This window comes from Lissotriton vulgaris, chromosome 9 (genome assembly GCF_964263255.1).
Source record: "Lissotriton vulgaris chromosome 9, aLisVul1.2, whole genome shotgun sequence".
NCBI lineage: Eukaryota > Metazoa > Chordata > Amphibia > Caudata > Salamandridae > Lissotriton > Lissotriton vulgaris.
This window is the reverse complement of record NC_141697.1, coordinates 1,178,153,746-1,178,173,739: the sequence shown is the minus strand read 5'-3', so window position 1 is coordinate 1,178,173,739 and position 19,994 is coordinate 1,178,153,746. Positions and strand designations below refer to the sequence as shown.

At 49.2% G+C, this 19,994-nt stretch overlaps 1 protein-coding gene across 1 annotated transcript in view; it reads left to right on the top strand.

The window, feature by feature from the left end:
• Positions 1-19,994, top strand: part of LOC147692973 (protein SSUH2 homolog) — a 233,669-nt gene that overhangs the window by 176,828 nt on the left and 36,847 nt on the right. The window contains exon 12 of the mRNA XM_086939221.1: positions 2,506-2,613. Coding sequence (XP_086795347.1) covers positions 2,506-2,613 — 108 coding nt within the window. The remainder of the gene's footprint in view (positions 1-2,505; positions 2,614-19,994) is intronic.

Here is a 19,994-nt window from a genome sequence, read left to right as displayed (position 1 = left end):
TTTTTTGTAGTACAGACATAAGCCCCTGATGTGTTAGTGCCTTACATAAGAAAATGTTGGGAAGACAATATATATTTGCCCATAAAAACATAACTGACCATAGTAGTACATCTATTTAACAGTTAAAGCACTGGTTAAAGGAGCTCAGTTCTGCGTCTGCAAGCTTCCCTCAGCTGTCCCTACACTAGTTCAAGCTCCCGGACACTGCTCCCAATGCAGCAAGCTTCCACATGTTCCCCACTTCTTCAAGCTTCTCTTAACTGCCCCCACACCACGGCAAGCTACCTGATACTGCATCCAATGCCCGATCTTCCACACGTTCCTCACTTCTGCAAGCTTTCCTCTGCTGCCCCTACATTACTGAAAGCTACCAGACATTGCTCCCAATGCCGTGAGCTTCCTCACGATCCAATTTAGGCCTGATATAACCGTGCACATATTGAGGAATTAAACTAAAAATGAACCACCCAGGATAATGTGCTGCATGGCTAAACACTTACAAGGTCCCATAGGCGAGATCTATTGGCTATGCCAATGCTTGTTTTGTGATAGCCGCCACTGTTATACAGGTAAGTCTCTGTTTTCACCTTCAGCCACCCATAACCACAAAACTAAAAGGGTTATAACAATAGTTTCTGAAATGAGTCTCCTCCAGTGAGCAGAATTGTACGCTGCATAGGGTTGTGAAGATCTACTGTCTCTTGACCATTCAGTTTGCTTCTGAGAAGCTGTACTGGGGCGAGCTCATGGCCAGTTTCTCAGTCTATCAGTACTCCGGTCATTCGAGTCATCTAGGTCTTGTTATGATCTTCATGTGTCAGTCCCTCATCCTACCAGGTTCCATCCACCTGCTTTGCTAGCAACTAAATCTTTCTTGTCCCAGAAGCCTAGCAACCCAGTATGGTTTTTTTCAGACTTACGCCTGTCTGGCTGGAGGGAGCGTTTGAATCTAGCAGAGATTCTGCTCCTGATTCTTTCTTCTGATTCTGCATTGATGCATATGTCTCCTGCGTCCAGATAACCATGAATAAACCTAGCACTGACTGAGTGGGTGCAATGCTTTGTCCCTCTAGTTGTTTTGAGGTTGTGGCCCTTCAAAGTCCTGGTGGAGGTTTTTGTGACCTTCTCTGGCCTGATGTTGATAGGCTCCTGCCCAGTATCTACATTAAACCCAGTTCTGACTGGCTTAGATATGCTCTTATCCTGGTGTCATGGGAAATAGCCACACCAAAGGATGTAGGTTGTGGGTGAGCTTTACCCTTGCAAGCAAATCAAAGGATAGGAGATGTCTTTCTCACCATCTACCATGCACACCAGTATTGAAAAGAAGCGTACAGCAGTGTGTGTGCAGGTTGGAATGTCCCACAGGGACATTGCGAGGCAAGCCCATCACCCAGACCAACATCTTGTGCAGGACACATGGAATTGAGGGGCATACATGTAAACCCAAATATCGTGTGCCATAGGCAGCCTTCAACAATGTCCCAGATGTGATGAAGCCCAGGAACCTCAGCTATGGATAACTGAAAGAACATTTTATAGGCGGGAGCAGCTAGGCCAAGCAGTTCCCTTTTTGCTTCCACTCGAAAAGCAGGCTTGTTCCCCTGACCTAAATCATGCTACATTGCCTATCCTTCACCACTTAGCATAGGTTGATTGGGTCACTGGGTTACTCAGAATGGGGTATACCTTATGTGTCCTCTTGGTATTGAAGTCCAGATCTAGTTCCAAAATGTGATACTAAAGGATTACCAATCACTATAATGAAAAACCGTCCAGAAAATTTGCAAAGGTAGGGTGGTGGCAACACTTCCAAAAGCTATGCAGAAGACTTTCATTCCAGTAGGGGTGACTTACCATATCCTTTTTAGCAATTGGTTGGGCTTATTTTATTCCTTCTAATTCACGGCGAATACATCACCTGCGGACCTAGTCAAATCATTGGTCTCTTGGTACTTCCCATCTTCTTGTTGCAGATAATGTACAAGTGTGGATGTGTACTGTGTGAATTAATACATCAATTAGCAGCTTTTAATTTCTTGCATGCTCCACTCAACGTAAATTTGTATCTGTGCTACTTCTGAGCTTTTAAAATGCATAGGTAGCATGCAGATAAATTCCTTCTTTCCGTATTTTACCTCCGCAGTGCATTAAACATTGTACGATAAATCACAAAAAATAGATTTTTCGAGGATGGAAAGTGTAAATAAAAGGGGAGTGAAAACCAAATCATCCTTTTCAGTGGTCGTTCGACTTCAAAAGCAGCTTTCCAGCACCTGCTAGCTCTCAGAGGCTTTTCAATTTCACAACTCACCAGTAATGAACTTGGGGAGTAGCGATCACACAAGTCAAGGCACACCATGTTATGTAGCGGCATTGTGACATGAGCTTACATTTAAAATGTGTTGAATGTGTTACTGAACAGAAAGAGCAGATATTTTCATTAAAGGTTTGTTTGTTGCTCACTCTCTTTACGAAACAACTTATCTTCTTTTTACACCATAGGTTTATCCAGTCGTCTCGTTTCCAGTTGCTTCGATCAATCAGGCTTCCAAAGAGGCTATAGAGAAGCACCGCAGTGAGTTTTCATCAAATGCCCGCATTCTAAAACAAGTAAGTCGAAATGAACTGTTGTAGTACTGGACCATGGTATCTATCTGTCTATCTCCTACTGGTGGTCGCCATTGGGTAGTTATAGTTAGGACCTATTTTCCATCGGAAATCCACAACTTTCTATTTCCAGTAACTTTGGTGCCGGTCGACTAATCTTCGCGAAATGTTCGAAACTTATGGCCCGCTCCGCTCCTATCCTGAAAGTTTCGGGGTGATTCGTCAAGCGTGGGCCGAGAAAAAAGGGGGTCCTTAAATGTGTTTTCTCCATGCAATTTCCAAAAGGAAACTTTAGCCGCGGCTACAGCCCGAACTGCTGAACGGAATTGCACCAGATTTGGCAAAGAGGTAGCCCTTGGTTCAGAAAGGCGCCTTTTTGTTAAATGGTATAAATCCATTCAGTAGTTGCTGAGAAATTCAAAAGTAAAAACACATACATATCTAGGGCCCTGGATCCTCCCGAGCACGAGCTTCATGCTAATTGGCTGTCAACACTCCAACCCAGGAAGTGTTGGCAGCCATCTTGTGCCTTGGTAGAACCGAGGCACAAGAAAGCTGAGAAAAAAGCGTGCAAAACGCAAAAAGAGGGCAGGGTAGAAACACCCTGACCCGCTAGCCCTGCTTAGGTTGTCCCACAAGGACCCCGCAGGGCCCTAAAAATGTTTTTTTTTTTTTTTAAATCTGCTGCTAAATCCCCGCAGGGTGCACGGATCCTGCCGATTTAAAGAAAGAAAAAAAAGACACCTCTCTGCAACGTAGATCTCTGGCGCATACAGGAGGTTCCTGGTGGGCTAGTTGGCCCCCGGGGACCCTCAGGATGGAAGAGTAATTGGTTCCCCAACTTAAAATGCGCCACAGGGTGTGTTTGCACACTTGTCCCCTCAGGCCCAACCCAACCCGTCGCACACCCTACGCGGATCCTTCACAACATTTCTAAAATGGCGGCTAGGTTCTGCGTAGTGATCGAGAAAGGTACGCTTTGGGTCCGCGACTCCCAAAAAAAACTGGGGAAAAAAACAAAGAAAATAAGATAAATATATTAAAATAAAAATATAAAACAAAAAACAATATTTCACTTTCAATATTTTAAAAAACATTTTGATTTCCATTTATATTAAAAACATATATTGTAATTTAAAAAATAAAATATGTAAAATTAAACAGTTAAACTGTAGAAAATCAGTATAAAAAATACATACAACTATTATTACATTTAAAAAGTATCATTTAATAATCCTTGTAATTCACAGAAAAAAACATATGTTTCAGGGCTGTTATAGTTAGCTGGACATTTCACTCGTACAAAACCATTGAAATTCCTCCGTTGTAGTTAGCAGAACTAACTAGAACTCACTCGCCCGCAATCCACTGCTGATGTCACATATTACATCATTCATGACATGGTCAGTGACCTCACTGATGTAATCAGTGATTGTCATTTGAGATGTCATCACTGATGACATCATCCACGTGACAATCAGATACACCTCATCATACACTAGTATAACCTTTCATCACTCACTGTAAAATACAGAGTACCATATTTGAATCCATTGAAACACCAATACAAGTTTCTAAAAACCCACTCAGTGATTCCTAGATCTACACACACATCTAATCACGTACCTATAGTCACTCATACATGCTGTCAATGATCAATAGAACACTATCAAATATACTTATACACCTATATCAACATTACACACCAGCACACATCCTATTCATTTATGCAGTCATCCTACGCACTTATACAAACAATGGATAATTCTTGCATTTAGTCAGCTACACACTTATACAAACACCACTTTATTTGTTCATATAGATTGTAACTCACACTGTTTGAGGCAAATGGACTGCAGATGGTACATTTATGAATAGATCGCCATCTGGTGTTGGGCTCGGATGATTGCACTTGTTTTTCTCTTGGAGAAGTCTTTTGTTGTCACGAGACTGGTGACTCCTCTTTTGGTTGCTAGTGCGCATGGGCATCGGCTCCATCCTTAGATAGTTTTTTCCGCCATCGGGTTCGGATGAGGATCGAAGCGCTCCGGATCGACTTCGAGAAAAAGTGATATATCGGCGCGTATTCCCTTTCCAATTCGACAGTATTGTTATCGAACGCAATTTCATTTCCATTCCGACGCGTTTCAACTCCAACAATAAACATTTTCTTCTACGTTGACGAGACCGGGAGGCCTTTCTCGACGTAGTCCAGCCCGAAGTCCATGGAAAGGACTCCATTTAAGAGATGTCCAACGTGTGGTGCTAAGTTCCCACACAAGGACCTACACGAGGTGTGCAACCTCTGCCTATCGCCTGAACATGAATCCAGGGACTGCGAAGCCTGCGCAGCATTCTCCCCTAAGTCGACGATTAGAAACCGTCGAGCCCGAAGACACGAGGTTTCAAGAATGCAGTCGGAGGCAATCCCGGAGCTGTTCGAGGCCCAGCACCTCGAAGAAGAAGAGGAACATGAAGACGAGTCGGGGTCGGAAGTGGACGAGTCTGATGTCGACTAAATCGACACTCAACAAACCGTGAGTGACGACGTCCCCTTACCAAAAAACCGACCCCGTGTGGTACCGACCCCGCCTTCCAGCCTGGTCAGACTACCGAAGAAAGTTTCCGACGCCCCGCCTTCGGGCCCGGCAACGAAACTGAAGCCGAAACTCTCGGCCAGACCGATCCAAAACAAAAGACTTTGTTTATCGATCCGCAAAGTGGTGACAAAATCACAGAAAAAGAGGAAGAATGAACAGCTAGATGACAAAGCTCTTCCTCCTAAAAAGAGAACAATGGGGACAAATACAACTCCTTCCCTTTTCTCCTCGACCTAGAGACACACCCTCTTCTCCTATTCCTCACACTATGCCAGCTATTCCTCCACCTTCTACACCAAGACCATCTACACCTCAAACAGATGTAGACAGTGATACAGGGGAGGGAGAGCCTCATGGGGATGACGACACTATCCCAGAGGAAGAAGACCCATGGGAGAATTATGATGCAGGGTCAGATGATAACGACCCAGAATTATACCCCTCAAAACCTTCACCACCTGATGATAATACAGGCTTTGTACAGCTGATAGGGCAGCAAAATACCATAAGGTAGATTTACATACAGAACCTCAAATAGAGGATTTCCTTTTAGAAACGCTACCTGCTGCACAAAGAACATCAGGAACACTACCTATGCTGAAGGGTTTTATCAATCACACAGCAGACATATTCAAAGACCCTGTGAGGGCTAGGGTATTAAACCCAAGAATTGATAAAAAATATAAGGCAGCCCCAAAGGACCCAATATTTTTTTTTTTAAACCTTTATTGAAAGACATGAAGATACAAAAGCAATTATACGGTATCTGTGGGTCCGCCAGCATGCGCACAATACAGTACTGAAGAAAAAGTACACAACCCTTCATCCGACAACCCATAGGGCCCGGCGGCAAATATAAACCCATGTCGAGCTATATGTACCTGTAAATGAAAAGAGAAGGTTTCGATGTTATCTTTTTTTAAAACAACCCCCCCCCCCCCCCCCCCCAAATCAGCAAACATAATAAAAATACTGCAAGGGCTCAAAATGAAAGAACAAATCATGGTTAATCCTTCTGGAGAGGGGCACTGTATCTGCACAAATGCATTATCAACAAACTGGATGTCCGGAATGGAATGAAAGAGGGAACAGGCAGTAGGCAACCATACGCACATAGAACCCGGAGAAGAGGAAATGTTATGCTAAGGGGACTGGATACGTACCGGCGGTGGCTCAAAGGGAGGGGTGTAAATCTCTCCACTGTACTGATTCCACTGCCCCCATATTCTACCCTCTTCTTAGGCCTGCCCCTGGCGACATACACTGTTTTTTCTCGGAACATGCACCAATCCATATTCTTAGACCAGGCAGACCGTCTCGGAGGTGTCGCCGACCCCCACAATTGCGCAATATCGCGCTTCGCAATCATATTGCCCAAGGTGGCCCACTGCGTTTGGGCAACATTATAGTCATTGGGCTCCCATACATTAAGCAGACATCTCCGAGCCTCAGGCAGAAGAGAAACACCCGTCACATCAGACATGACACCATGCACACGGGTCCAGAATGAGGCAACCACCGGACATTCCCAGATAATATGGAGGAATGTACCCACCATACCGCAGCCACGCTTACACAAAGCATTCGAAACAAACCCCATCCGCAACAATCGAGGACCTGTCATATACACCCGGTGTAAGATTTTTAACTGCACCAGTCTCAGACGGGCCTGGATCGCCACTTACTTTGGGGAGGATATCGCCGCCTGCCAGTCCTCATCGTCAAGCTCCACTCCATCGCCGGTCCAAGACGTACGTAGCTGTACAAGAAGGTCCACCCGATGGTTAATTAATTTCTTATATATCAACGAGATCGTACTGTCCGGGATATGCCCGTCTAGTACTCTATCCTCAAGGGGCGAGGAGTCTGGGACGGAAGTCCCAGGCAACAGCACAGAGGAAAGGGCATGCCGAACTTGCAGATAACGAAAGTGCTCGTGGGGGCCGAGTTGAAATTCCCATCGCAGCTCCTCAAAAGATTTAATCTCGTCCTTCCTCAATAGGTCACCAACCACACTGATTCCAATAAGGTCCCACTTATCGAACCCTTTAGTCCTCCACAAGTTACCCAACTTTTCCGACGCATAGAGTGGAGTCGCCCGAGTGATGGTGTCCAACCAACCAGTGGCAGCGGTGGCATTGTGCCAAACCCTCATTGCAACCTTCGTAGGCCCAGTGAGGGCTGCATCAGACCGCTTCGAGTAAAGTGCTCTATTGTAATCTCCACCCGAAAGCAGCCATTTGTCCATGGCAAAGGCCGGGTTAGATGCCGGACCGTACATAGCGTGATTAACCGGGCTCAGTTGTGAGGCGCAGTAGTACCGACGGATATCCGGTAGTGCGATTCCGCCATCGTACCACGGAAGCGTAAGCTTAGCCAGGGCAATCCGGGGACGGCCAGCCCAGACCAGTTTCCTTTGCAAGCTCTCCACCTCACGGAAATAGCTGGAAGGCACCAGGTCTAACGTGTTCTGGAGAGCATATAGAAATCTGGGAAGGACATCATTTTGAATAAGGCTGCTCTACCCACCAAGGACAGAGGCAGCCTACTCCACGCCTTCACATCTGCTCGGAGCCGAGCGAGCGGGGGAAGCAAATTAAGCCGGTACCTCGTCGCCGGGTCTCGTGAGATGTGGATGCCAAGGTATTTGAATCCCGTGGACGAGATCTGTATCGGACAAGTACGTGGCAAGGACGGGATATCCTCCGTAAGCGAGTATACACAGGACTTTGTCCAATTAATGACTAGACCGAGTTTCTGCCAAAGGAGCTAAGGACATCAAATAGGACCCCCAGGGACTTCCGCGGGAAGGTTAAATAAAGAAGAATATCATCCGCATAAAGCGAGATGTGATCCTCAAAACCGGGGGCCCACCTGATGCCCTTGAGAGACGGTTCCCATCGCAACCAAGCTGCCAAAGGCTCCAGCGCCAGAGCAAAAAGCAACGGGGAAAGGGGACATCCCTGTCGAGTACCCCGACCCAGAGCAAAGGGAGCCGACACTCTACCATTAACAACTACCTGGGCAAGGGGTTCCTCGTACAGCAAACGGACCCAACCAATGAACACCGGCCCAAAGCCGAATTTAGCCAAAGCCGCCCATAAGTATGGCCATTCCACAGTATCAAACGCCATAGTGGCATCTAACGAGGCCAAAATGGCCGGCTCAAGCAACGTGTCCGCTCTCGCCAGAACGCCATGAAGGCGACGTAAATTGAGCGCGGTGTTACGAGCGGGAATAAAACCGGATTGGTCCGGATGCACCAAATCACTTATAACGGTTATCAATCGGTTGGCCAACACCTTCGCCAAAACCTTGGGTTCAACATTTAGGAGAGATATAGGCCTATACGAGGTACAGAACTCACGTGGTTTGCCCTCCTTGGGAAGCACTACAATGGAGGCGAGTCGTTGATCTCGGGGAAGTCTGCCTCTCCCTCTTGATTCCAAAAACATCGCACGAAGATACAATGCCATTTTGTCTGGGCACAATTTGTACAGCTCGATAGGCAGACCATTTGGTCCCGTAGCCTTGCCCGAGCGAATGGAGCGAATAGCGAGCGCTACCTCATCTGTGGAAAAATCCGCCTCGAGTTGCTCCTTATCAGACTCCGACAGACAGGGCAAAGCGATATCTCGAAGCAAAAGATGGGAATCCTCCTCAGGCCGATTCGAGACCGGAGCATACACCTTACGAAAGTGAGAGGCAAACTCCTCCACTATCTCCAGCGGCTCCGTCACACGTACCCCATTCTCACGTTCGATCACCGGCACCACACGACTCAGTCTCTCCCGCTTGTCCAACCACGCTATCAACTTCCCGGCTTTGTCACCCACATCATAAAAACGGCCCATTTGCTCTCGACTCATGACTTTCGCAGCATTCGTGACCAAGGCCTTATAGGCAGACTGTTTTAACTGTAAAATATGCAGCTTCTCCTGCGTGATTCCAGTTACAAGTTCTCTCTCTAGAGTGGCCACCTCAGCCTCCAGCCGTTCAACCTTCTCATTGTGCCGCCTCTTCGCACCAGCGATAAGCGAGAGTGCCTGGCCCCGTATCACAGGTTTAAAAGCTTCCCAGATGGACACGGAAGACGAAACTGAACCCACATTCTCGGCAAAATAAAGGTCCACAGCTTTAACCAATCCCGCTCTAATATCACGAGTCCGAAGATGCCAAGGATTGATTGGGGCGATGCGGCCCCCAGCATTCAAATGAAGGTCAATAAGAACCCACAGCAGGGAGTGGTCCGAGATGCCTCTGGGCAAATGTCGGATCTCTCGCACCGTCGTGGCCTGGGCAGCAGGCACAAGGAAATAATCAAGCCTAGCCAGACTCCCATGCGCCCCAGAGTGAAAGGTATATTGGGCCTGACCTGGATGCAGCATCCGCCAACAGTCTACCCTACCAAATGTATCCAGCAACCCACTAAGACCCGATTGAGATGGTGTAAGCGTCCTGGGAGGGTGTCGATCCAGCAAACCATCCACGACAGAGTTAAAGTCCCCTCCCATCACCAGAAGCCCTTCGGGGAGCCCAAGCAACAATTTACCCAGGTCAACAAACGTGGTATTCTGCAAGCAAGGGGGAACATACACCGAAAGGACAATAACAGTTCTTCCTTCCCACCTCCCAACAATTGCGGCGTATCGACCCCTGTCATCCAAAATCGTTTTGTCTATCTCAATGGGAAGGGAATTACGGAGCATAATACCAGCACCTCTGGAGCCCGATGTAAACCCCGAGTGCGCCACCAACCTGTAGCACCTCCGATTCATGGCATGAAACGTATTTCCAACCAGATGAGTTTCCTGCAGGAGTATGATGTCGGGAGAGTGACGTTTTACATATTGAAGTACAATGCCCCGCTTTATTTTGTCCCCCAAGCCATTGACATTCCAGCTCAAGACCCGTAGCCCCCTACCCCCATCCCAGAAGTAAGAAATCGGGTCCACCCAACCCCACGAAGGAAGCACAGAAATAGCAACAATACGGAGCCTCAAATGCAGTATAAACAAAGTAAAGAAAACCCAACCCCCCTCCCCCCAAACCCCACAACAGCCCCCCACCCTGCACCCCTGCGAGGAACCAGAAAACCACCCCATTCAGCAGTGTGCCTGTCGCCCTACCCCAAGAACTAGAACTACAGATGAAAAGGAAAAAACACCCCCGGAGGAGGAGAAGTCCCGAACCCCCCCCCCCGCCGCCCCAGGGTCAAAGTATAAAAGTCATCGACCCCAAAAAGGGAAAACAAAACATCGAATCACAGTACAATGGAGCATATGCCGGTGCCTCTACTCCTCCTGGTCCCGTTGGCCTCCCTCAGCACCACCAGTGTTGTCATCATTGTCTCTAGGCGTGGGTAACGTGTCCAACCATTCACTAGCTACCTCAGGCAGATCGAAAAAGAGCACCCGCTCATTGTGTTTGATAGGCAGACGAGCGGGAAAAAGCATGGCATACTTCATGCCCAAATCCCGTGGTCTACGTTTCACCCCGGAGAGCGCCAGTCTCTGCTTCTGCACGAGGGGAGTAAAGTCAGGATAAAAATTGATAGAGGTGTTCTCAAACCTGGTGGGGCCATTGGTCCTCGATGCCTGCAAGATGGCGTCTCTATCTCTGTAGTTGAAGAGCCGCGCGATGATAGGCCACGGTGCCGACCCCTGTGTCCGTCTGCCGCCCGGAATCCTATGAGCGCGTTCCACAGCAAAAAGCTTGCTCAGGCCTTTAGGGGCTAGATGATTAACAATCAAATCTTCAACAAGAAGGTCTGTCGATTGATCCGCCGATGTCTCCGGAACTCCGATGATGCGGATGTTATTTCGCCTAGCACGACCTTCAAAATCCTCGAGGCGGCGGGCAAACCGTTCGCTAGTGGATCGAAGGGTGTGGACTTCGGTCTGGAGCTCGGAGACATCCGTAGTTAGACTGGCAGCCTTAATGTCCAACGACTTCACCCTCTCGTTGGTTTTCCCCAGATCTGCCCTGATCAGGCCCACATCCACCGCCACTGTGTCGATCTTGGCCGCCAAGGTCTCATATTGTTGGCCCATCGACGACTGTATGCTGGCAATCCCTCCCATTATGTCTCAAAGAGTCTGTTCTTCCGACTCCTGGGTGCCACTACCCATGCCCTCCGAGGTCTTCCCAGTCCCACTCGGCGAGCCTTTGTTCCGAGCAAATCTTTCCATAATGGAGGCTTGGGTCCCGCCACCACGAGTTGTAGTCTTGAGAGGCCGTTTGTCACCCTCCGACTTAGCCGCCATGGAGGATAATCCGCCCCGCCGGGGCTTCCGATTTCTGGTGGAAATGGCTCCCACGAAAGAACATCCACGAGGTGTTGAAACACAAGGCACAGCAGGGATTAGGCAGGGAGTTGCAGCAGCCAGCTGGCTCGAGAACAGCGATCTCCAATCTTCGCGGCCAGGGAAAAGCGAAACCGAAAGCAGTGCCCGGGCATCTGACTCATACCACAGGCCGTTGTTGTTAAACTACACTCGGGGTGCTCCCAGTGCCCAAGGTCCGGGATCAGCCACGATGTAGGCCTCAGGGCTCCAGAAGGAGCAAGTCGGGCATCCGGTGTCCAAATCGAATTCTGAAAAGGGTCTTTCAGATCAGGAGAGTTACGGCAAGAAGAATCCGTCGTCTAAACCAGGATTAGTGCCAGGATAGTCGGTGGAGGCAACGAGGGTCTCAGGAGCTCACAGCTCACGCGACCATTTTGGATGCGCGCTAAGCCCCTCCTCGACCCAATATTTATCAAAGGACAAGTACCTCTGGACTCGCTTGTAGTTACAAAAGCTCGTAAAAGAGCAAATTAATTATCTACAGGAGAAGCTCCTCCTCCTGATAAGGAGTCCAAGCTAATAGATGCATCAGGCAAAAGAGTAGCATCCCAAGCAGCAAACAGCTGGCGCATAGCTAATACACAAGCGCTACTTGCACGCTATGACAGAGCGCATTATGACGAGTTAGAAACTCATCACACATCTCCCTAAGGAACATCAAAAAAGGGCAGACCAGCTTATACAGGAAGGGAAGATAATAACCAACACTTCCATTAAGTGCGCCTTAGACGCGGCAGACACTGCAGCAAGATCCATCAACACCAGTATCATGTTAAGAAGACCTGCATGGCTTAGGGTCTCAGGGTTCAACAAGAAGTACAAACATCTTTATTGAACCAACCTTTTGATCAAAAAACACTTTTCGGCTCAGGTACAGATGAGACTTTAGAAAAGATGAAAAAAGACACAAACGGCTAAATCAATGGGAGCATTACAACAGCCAACTCAAAGGGGTTCCTTTCGTAGGTCCACCTATAGAGTGGGGTCAAAGAATACAGGCACAAGCCAGCAATCTACCTCTTTTACACCAACATCACCCAGAGGTAATTCAAGAGGCAATTACAGAGGTAACAACAACAAGGGTAGAGGTCGCGGAAATAATAACAACCGCAGCTCCCCAACCCCAAAACAGGGACTTAATACAACTCCCCCCAGACCATATAACACCGGTCGGGGACGTTTATCACAGTTCCTACCTATCTGGGAAAAGATCACGTCAGACAGGTGGGTGAGACAAATTATCCAACCTGGTTATTGCCTCGAACTCACAGCTACCCCACCAAACATCCCCCCCCCCCCAGACAGCGTCCAATGAGTCAAGATCATCTGACATTGTTAAAACAGGAAGTACTATCACGGCTACAAAAGCATGCTATAGAGAAGGTTCCAAAACATCAGCAAGGGACAGGAGTATACTCTCTATACTTCCTAATTCCCCAAAAAGACGGGTCTCTAAGACCAATTTTAGACCTCAGACCTCTCAATGCATACATAAACTCGGAACATTTCCACATGGTCACGCTCCAACAAGTACTTCCTTTACTGAAGAAAGGGGACTTTCTTTCTACACTGGATCTAAAAGACGCTTACTTTCACATCCCAATTCACAAAGCCCACAGAAAATACCTCAGGTTTGTAGTAGGACAACATTATCAGTTCAAAGTCCTTCCGTATGGGGTCACAACAGCACCAAGGGTGTTCACAAAATGCCTAGCAGTAGTTGCAGCACACCTAAGAAGACAACAAATACATGTCTTCCCTTACTTGGTCGATTGGCTAATAAAAGCCAGGTCACAGGAAGAATGTCTTCAAAACACACAGAAGACCATTCAATTGCTGCACCAGCTAGGGTTTACGGTGAACTACACAAAATCCCACCTACAACAAAACTAGGTTAAACAATATCTAGGGGCTACTATAGACACAGAAAAAGCCAAAGTATACCCCAATCCAATCGGGATCCAAACAATGATAGTTGATCCAAAAATGTCAACCACAACACTCACTAACAGCTGGAGTGTTCATGCAGCTGTTAGGGATGATGTCCTCCTGCATACTGCTACCATATGCCAGACTACAAATGCGTCCACTGCAAGAGTGTCTAGCAACACTGGAATCCGGCTCACGGTCAGATTACAGATCTGGTGTTGGTAGACGACCGCACACATCGCTCTCTGAAGTGGTGGAACACAACAAACATTTCCAAGGGGCGGTCGTTCCTAGAACCGATTCCACAAGTAATACTAACAGCGGATGCATCGCTCACCGGATGGGGAGCGCATATGGAGAAATATACAGTGCAGGGAAAATGGAATGTACAGCAAAAAAGACTGCACATCAGTTATCTGGAACTACTAGCAGTGTTTCTAGCATTAAAAGCTTTTCAAATGCAAATCCTCAACAAAGCAGTCCTGATCAGAACAGACAACATGACTGCAATGTATTATATTCAAAAACAGGGGGGGGGGGGGACACACACTCTCCAACTATCCAGACTAGCACAGGACATCTGGAGATGGGCCATTCCTCAAAAGATCTATCTGTTAACCGAACACCTACCAGGAGTTCAAAATCAGATAGCAGACATCCTAAGCAGAGAGTCAGAACAAATACACGAATGGGAACTGCACAACCAAATACTGCAGCCATTCTTCCAAAGATGGGGACCACCAGAGATAAATCTCTTTGCCACTCATCAGAACGCAAAATGCCAAAACTTTGCATCCAGGTACCCACACCACCTGTCACAGGGCAATGCGCTATGGATAAATTGGTCCAACAAATTTGCTTACGCTTTTCCCCCTCTCCCACTAATTCCATTAGTGGTTCAGAAACTGCAACAACATTCAATGACAATGATACTAGTAGCACCAACGTGGGCAAGACAGCCGTGGTTCACCACGCTACTGCAACTCTCACAGGTGCCACATCAAAAGTTAAGATTATTACCCATGCACCTTACACAGAACCATGGAGAAATAATGCACCCAGATCTTAAACAGTTGAACCTAGCGATCTGGCTCCTGAGGTCATAGAATTTGGATACTCAGAGTTCGAGGCATGTGGGCTGCTGAATTCATATCTGTGCATAGATCGCCGCCTAGTGTTGGGTCCGGATGATTGCACATTGTTGTCCTGGAAGAGTCTTCGAAGTATCACGAGATAGGTGGCTCCTCCCCTGTACTACAGTGCGCATGGGCATCGACTCCATCCCCAGATAGTTTTTTTCCGCCATTGGGTTCGGATGTCTTTAGTTCCCTCTTGTCGGAATCGATAGAAAAACTTTCCTTGAGACCAAAAGGTCTTTAGTATTACGTCGGTATTGTCTTGCGTTCGGCTTAACAACTCTACTTCGGCTCCGAGTCGAGTTCTGTACTTCTGCGTGCTTTCGGTGCGGAAGGCCTTGTCGACGCTCCAGACTCATCGACCATCCATCATGGAACGAAGTCCATTCAAAAGATGTCCGGTCTGTAACTCGAAGTCGCCGGACCACGATGAGGCCAAGTGTATGGCCTGTTCGCGATTCAGGTCCAAGAAGACACTCAAGCTCCGACGAGCTGCGCGCCTGGAGGCCCAGCAATCTGCTCCGGCGCCTACGGACATTTTCGATGCTGGGGAGGTCGAGGAAGACTATATCCAGGACGTTTCAGAATCAAACCCCGCGTCGGACGTCGAAGAAGACTACGACGCTGATGCCAAGGTTTTCGAAAGCGAAGAAGTCGTCGAGGAGGTAGGAGACGACGACGGGGCCCTCAGGGCCATGGAGGATAGCTCGGACGAGCAGCTCCCTCAGACTGACTCTGGGGCCGTGCCTGTCTATAAGGCCCAGGTCGAGGGATCGCCTTCGGGCCCGGCCACGGACATTATTACCGAGTCACTCCCGGTCAAAACGAAACCGAAAGTGAAATCTACGGTCTCGACGCCAGATACTGCGCAGGTGCCAGTATCGAAACCGAAAGTGCGCATCGCATTAGTCGGATCGAAGACTTCTGAGGCCTCGGCGCCGAAGAAGCCAAAGATGGCTGTTGAGCCGAAAGGCCAAGTCAAGGCCGCTGAGCCAAAGGCTACCGCGCCAAAGACTAAGGTGAAGGTGTTCGACACCGGCGCGTCGGCGTCGAAGACGGTCGACGCCGGCAAGGGCCGGGTCGACCCGAAGAAGGCTGTCGACGACCCAAAGAAATCTCTCGGCGACCCGAAAAAGCGACCCGATGACCCGAAGGTCCTCTCTGCCCCGCTTCCACACGACAAGGCCAAGGGTGCTGCGCCACGTGAGTCGACTCCGAAAATGACCTCGAAGGACTCCACTCCAAAATCGTCCTCGAAGGACTCCGTTGAACCAGCCCGTCCATCTGCCGCGTTCACGAAAAATGTCGCGGAGTCCCTGCAGCGCATTAGGGACGGCGCCGCGGCGGTCAAGCCGAAGGACCCTCCGCCTGCCAAGCCTGTGGAGAAACCGGTTAAGGCATCCACGCCGATCCTCTTTACCTTGCCGCCTAAGACGGTGCCAAAGGCTTTCGCTCCTAGGCCGGGGGCCGGCGTGCCCGAGAAGGTCTCTTCGGCGCCGAAGGCGTCGTTGGTGGTCCACGGCCCGCGGCCTCGACAACCTTCAGAGGAGGAGCGTCAAGAACACTTCATCGACGCCGAAACGGGCAGGCTTTCCCTTCTGAAGAGGAAAATCATCCCAGAACCCCAAATGGAGTCTTACAAAATAAATCCCCCTCAAGAAGAAAAGGGACTCTGCCGGTACTCCTGCCTTGGTGGAACCCCTTTCACCACAAGCTCATGAGGTCTCGCCCACCTACTCCGATGTGGACGCTGGTGAGGGCGATGAGGAAGATGAATATAGCTAGCCGGGCTACACAGACCCAGAGGATACAAATGAGCCCTGGTCAGCTGGTGGTGACCCTGGGGATCCTCATTCAGGACAAGACCCTCAACTCTTCTCTGCTAAGACTTCACCTACTGAAGACTCTGCTGCTTTCAATGCCCTCATTGAACGGGCCGCTGCCAATCACAATGTCCAGCTGCATGCTGACCCTGTGGATGTGGATTTCCTCTTTGACACCTTTTCTGTATCTGAAAAGACTGTGAAAACCCTGCCTATGCTGAAAGGTGTTTTGAAGCATGCTGCTGAGGTCTTCAAGGAACCTACCAGGGAAAGAGTGATCAACCCTAGGATTGACAAGAAATACAAAGCGGCACCTACTGATCCAACCTACATTAAAGAACAGTTGCCTCTGGACTCCCTTGTCGTCTCGAATGCCCGGAAGAGGGCCAATTCTCAGACTACGGGTGATGCTCCTCCCCCCGACAAAGAATCCAAGGTCTTTGAGGCTTCGGGAAGAGGGTAGCAGCACAGACAGCCAACATATGGCGCATCTCAAACACACAGGCGCTTCTGGCGCGTTATGACAGGGCGCACTACGATACACTAGAGACCCTTTTGCAACACCTGCCTGATCAATACAAAGAAGGGGCTGAGATGCTGATCCAAGAGGGGAAGCTAATCTCCAACGCTTCCATTAAGACGAGTGTTATGCTTCGGAGACATGCCTGGCTGAGAATCTCTGGTTTTAAGCCAGACATCCAAACCACCATCTTGAACCAAACGGTCAACCCAGATCACCTGTTTGGCCCAGAGGTTGGCACCACCCTAGAGAAAATGAAGGACACTGACACTGCAAAACCCATGGGTGCCTTGCAGTCCCAGCAGTTTCGGGGTGGGTCCTTTCGTCGCTCCAATACTAGAGGCACCTCAAGGGGTCAGCTTTCACAGTTCGCGCAATTCTACAAGGGCAACACCCAGACTACTTATTCCAACAAGAGTCGAGGTGGATATCGCGGCAACAGCGCCAAAGGCAGGGGACGTGGCAACAACCGCTCCAGGTCCTCTACCGCCAGCAAACAGTGACGCCTTGTCACTGCCCCCCGACCACACAACACCGGTCGGCAGTTCCTGTCAGTTCCTGTCCGTCTGGAAGTCCATCACCACGGACAGGTGGGTCAGAAAGCTTATCCAATTCGGTTATTGTCTGGAGTGGACATCCACTCCACCCAACATACCCCCAAGGCACCGTCCTATGTCGGACTAGCACTTGCACTTATTGCAGCAGGAGGTCAACGTCATGCTGCAAAAAGGGGCAATAGAGCTCGTGCCTATACAGGAAAGAGGCACAGGGGTTTACTCCCTGTACTTCTTGATTCCAAAGAAGGACGGGTCCCTCAGGCCCATCCTAGATCTCAGGCCCCTCAACTTCTACATCCTGTCGGAGCACTTCCATATGCTGACCCTGCAGCAAGTGCTCCCGCTGCTCCGGCAGGGGGACTTTCTCGCAACTTTAGACCTAAAGGATGCGTACTTTCACATTCCACTACACCCTTCACACAGGAAATACCTCAGGTTCACCATCCAAAACCAGCACTACCAATTCAAGGTTTTGCCTTTCGGTGTCACCACGGCACCCAGGGTGTTCACAAAGTGCCTGGCGACGGTGGCGGCACATCTAAGGAGACAAAACATCCACGTCTACCCCTATCTGCACGACTGGCTCATCCAAGCGAAGTCAGCCCAGCAGTGTGCCGCCCACGTGTCCCACACCATTCACCTCCTGCACGATCTGGGATTCTCACTGAATTACCCAAAATCCCACCTCCAGCCCGCCCACATACGGCAGTATCTGGGTGCGACCATAGACACTCTGGCGGCCACAGCACAGCCAAATTCAGTGAGTCAGCAGCATTCAATCGCTGATCCAAAAATTCAGACCTCAACACTGGCTTCCAGCAAGAGTGTTCATGCAGTTGATAGGCATGATGGCCTCCTGCATCTCCATTGTCCCGCACGCGAGACTACATATGCGTCCGCTTCAGGAGTGCTTAGCACGTCAGTGGACTCAGGCTCACGGCCAGTTGAAAGACCTAGTGTTGGTGAGCGGTCGGGCATACAACTCTCTGCTTTGGTGGAATCTACGAAACCTTTGCAAGGGCCGACCGGTCCAAGAGCCTGTGCCACAGATCATCCTGACGACGGACACTTCTCTCCAGGGATGGGGAGCGCATGTACTCCAATACACTGTGCAGGGACTATGGACGCAACAGCAAAGGAAGATGCACATCAATGTTCTGGAACTGATGGCCATCTTCATGGCACTAAAAGCCTTCAAAGTACATCTGTGCAACAAGGTCGTGTTGATCCGGACGGACAACATGACTGCAATGTACTACGTTCAAAAGCAGGGAGGAACACACTCTCCGCAGCTGTCTCATCTGGCTCAGAGCATGTGGAAGTGGGCCATTCAGAGGAACATCTTCCTCATGGCAGAGCACCTCCCGGGCAAGGACAATCAGATGGCGGACCTGCTCAGCAGGCACAGCCACCAAATGCACGAGTGGGAGATACATCCATCAGTTCTCCAACCGTACTTCCGAAGATGGGGTCATCCAGAGATCGACCTGTTTGCCACAAGGGAGAACGCAAAATGCCAAAGCTTCGCTGCCAGGTTCCCACACCCACAGTCGCAGGGCAATGCGATATGGATGAACTGGTCAGGCAAATTTGCGTACGCTTTTCCCCCAGCACCTCTGATACCGCTGGTGGCACGCAAGCTCAGGCAGCACTCGATGACTCTCATCCTCGTTGCTCCAACGTGGGCTCGCCAACCATGGTACACCACGTTCCTAGAACTGTCCGTGGTACCGCATCAGAGACTGCATCTCACACTCAGCCTTCTGACGCAGAGCCATGGCGACATTCAGCATCCAGATCCGCAACAGATCAACCTGGCGATCTGGCTCCTGAAGTCCTAGAGTTTGGCTACCTGCACTTACCTTCCGACTGTATGGACATCATTCGGGAGGCGAGGAAGCCCACCACCAGAGCATGCTATGCGGCAAAATGGAAGCGGTTTGTCATTTATTGTGCAGACCACAACATTAACCCGCTGGATGCTTCTATTCAGAACATCATCTTTTAACCTTTTCCATCTGTACAAGTGTAATCTGGCCTATGCTTCCATTTGCATTAATCTGTCTGCAATGGCCGCTTATCTCCAGAAGAGGCAGCACGTCTCCCTCTTCAGGGTGCCTGCCATTAAGGCTTTTCTGGAAGGGCTCAAACGAGTCATTCCTCCACGGACTCCACCAGCTCCGGAGTGGAACCTCAATGTGGTCCTTACCAGGCTGATGGGTCCTCCCTTTGAACCACTGCATTCCTGCGTGATTCAGTTCTTGACGTGGAAAGTGGCTTTCCTCATAGCAATTACATCGCTACTGAGGGTTAGTGAATTACAAGCCCTAACTATCCAAGAGCCATTTATTCAAATTCATTCCAACAGGGTAGTGCTTCGCACTAACCCTAAATTTCTTCCCAAGGTTGTGTCAATTTCATATTAACCAGACAATTGAATTACCTGTTTTCTTTCAAAATCCCGAGTCACTG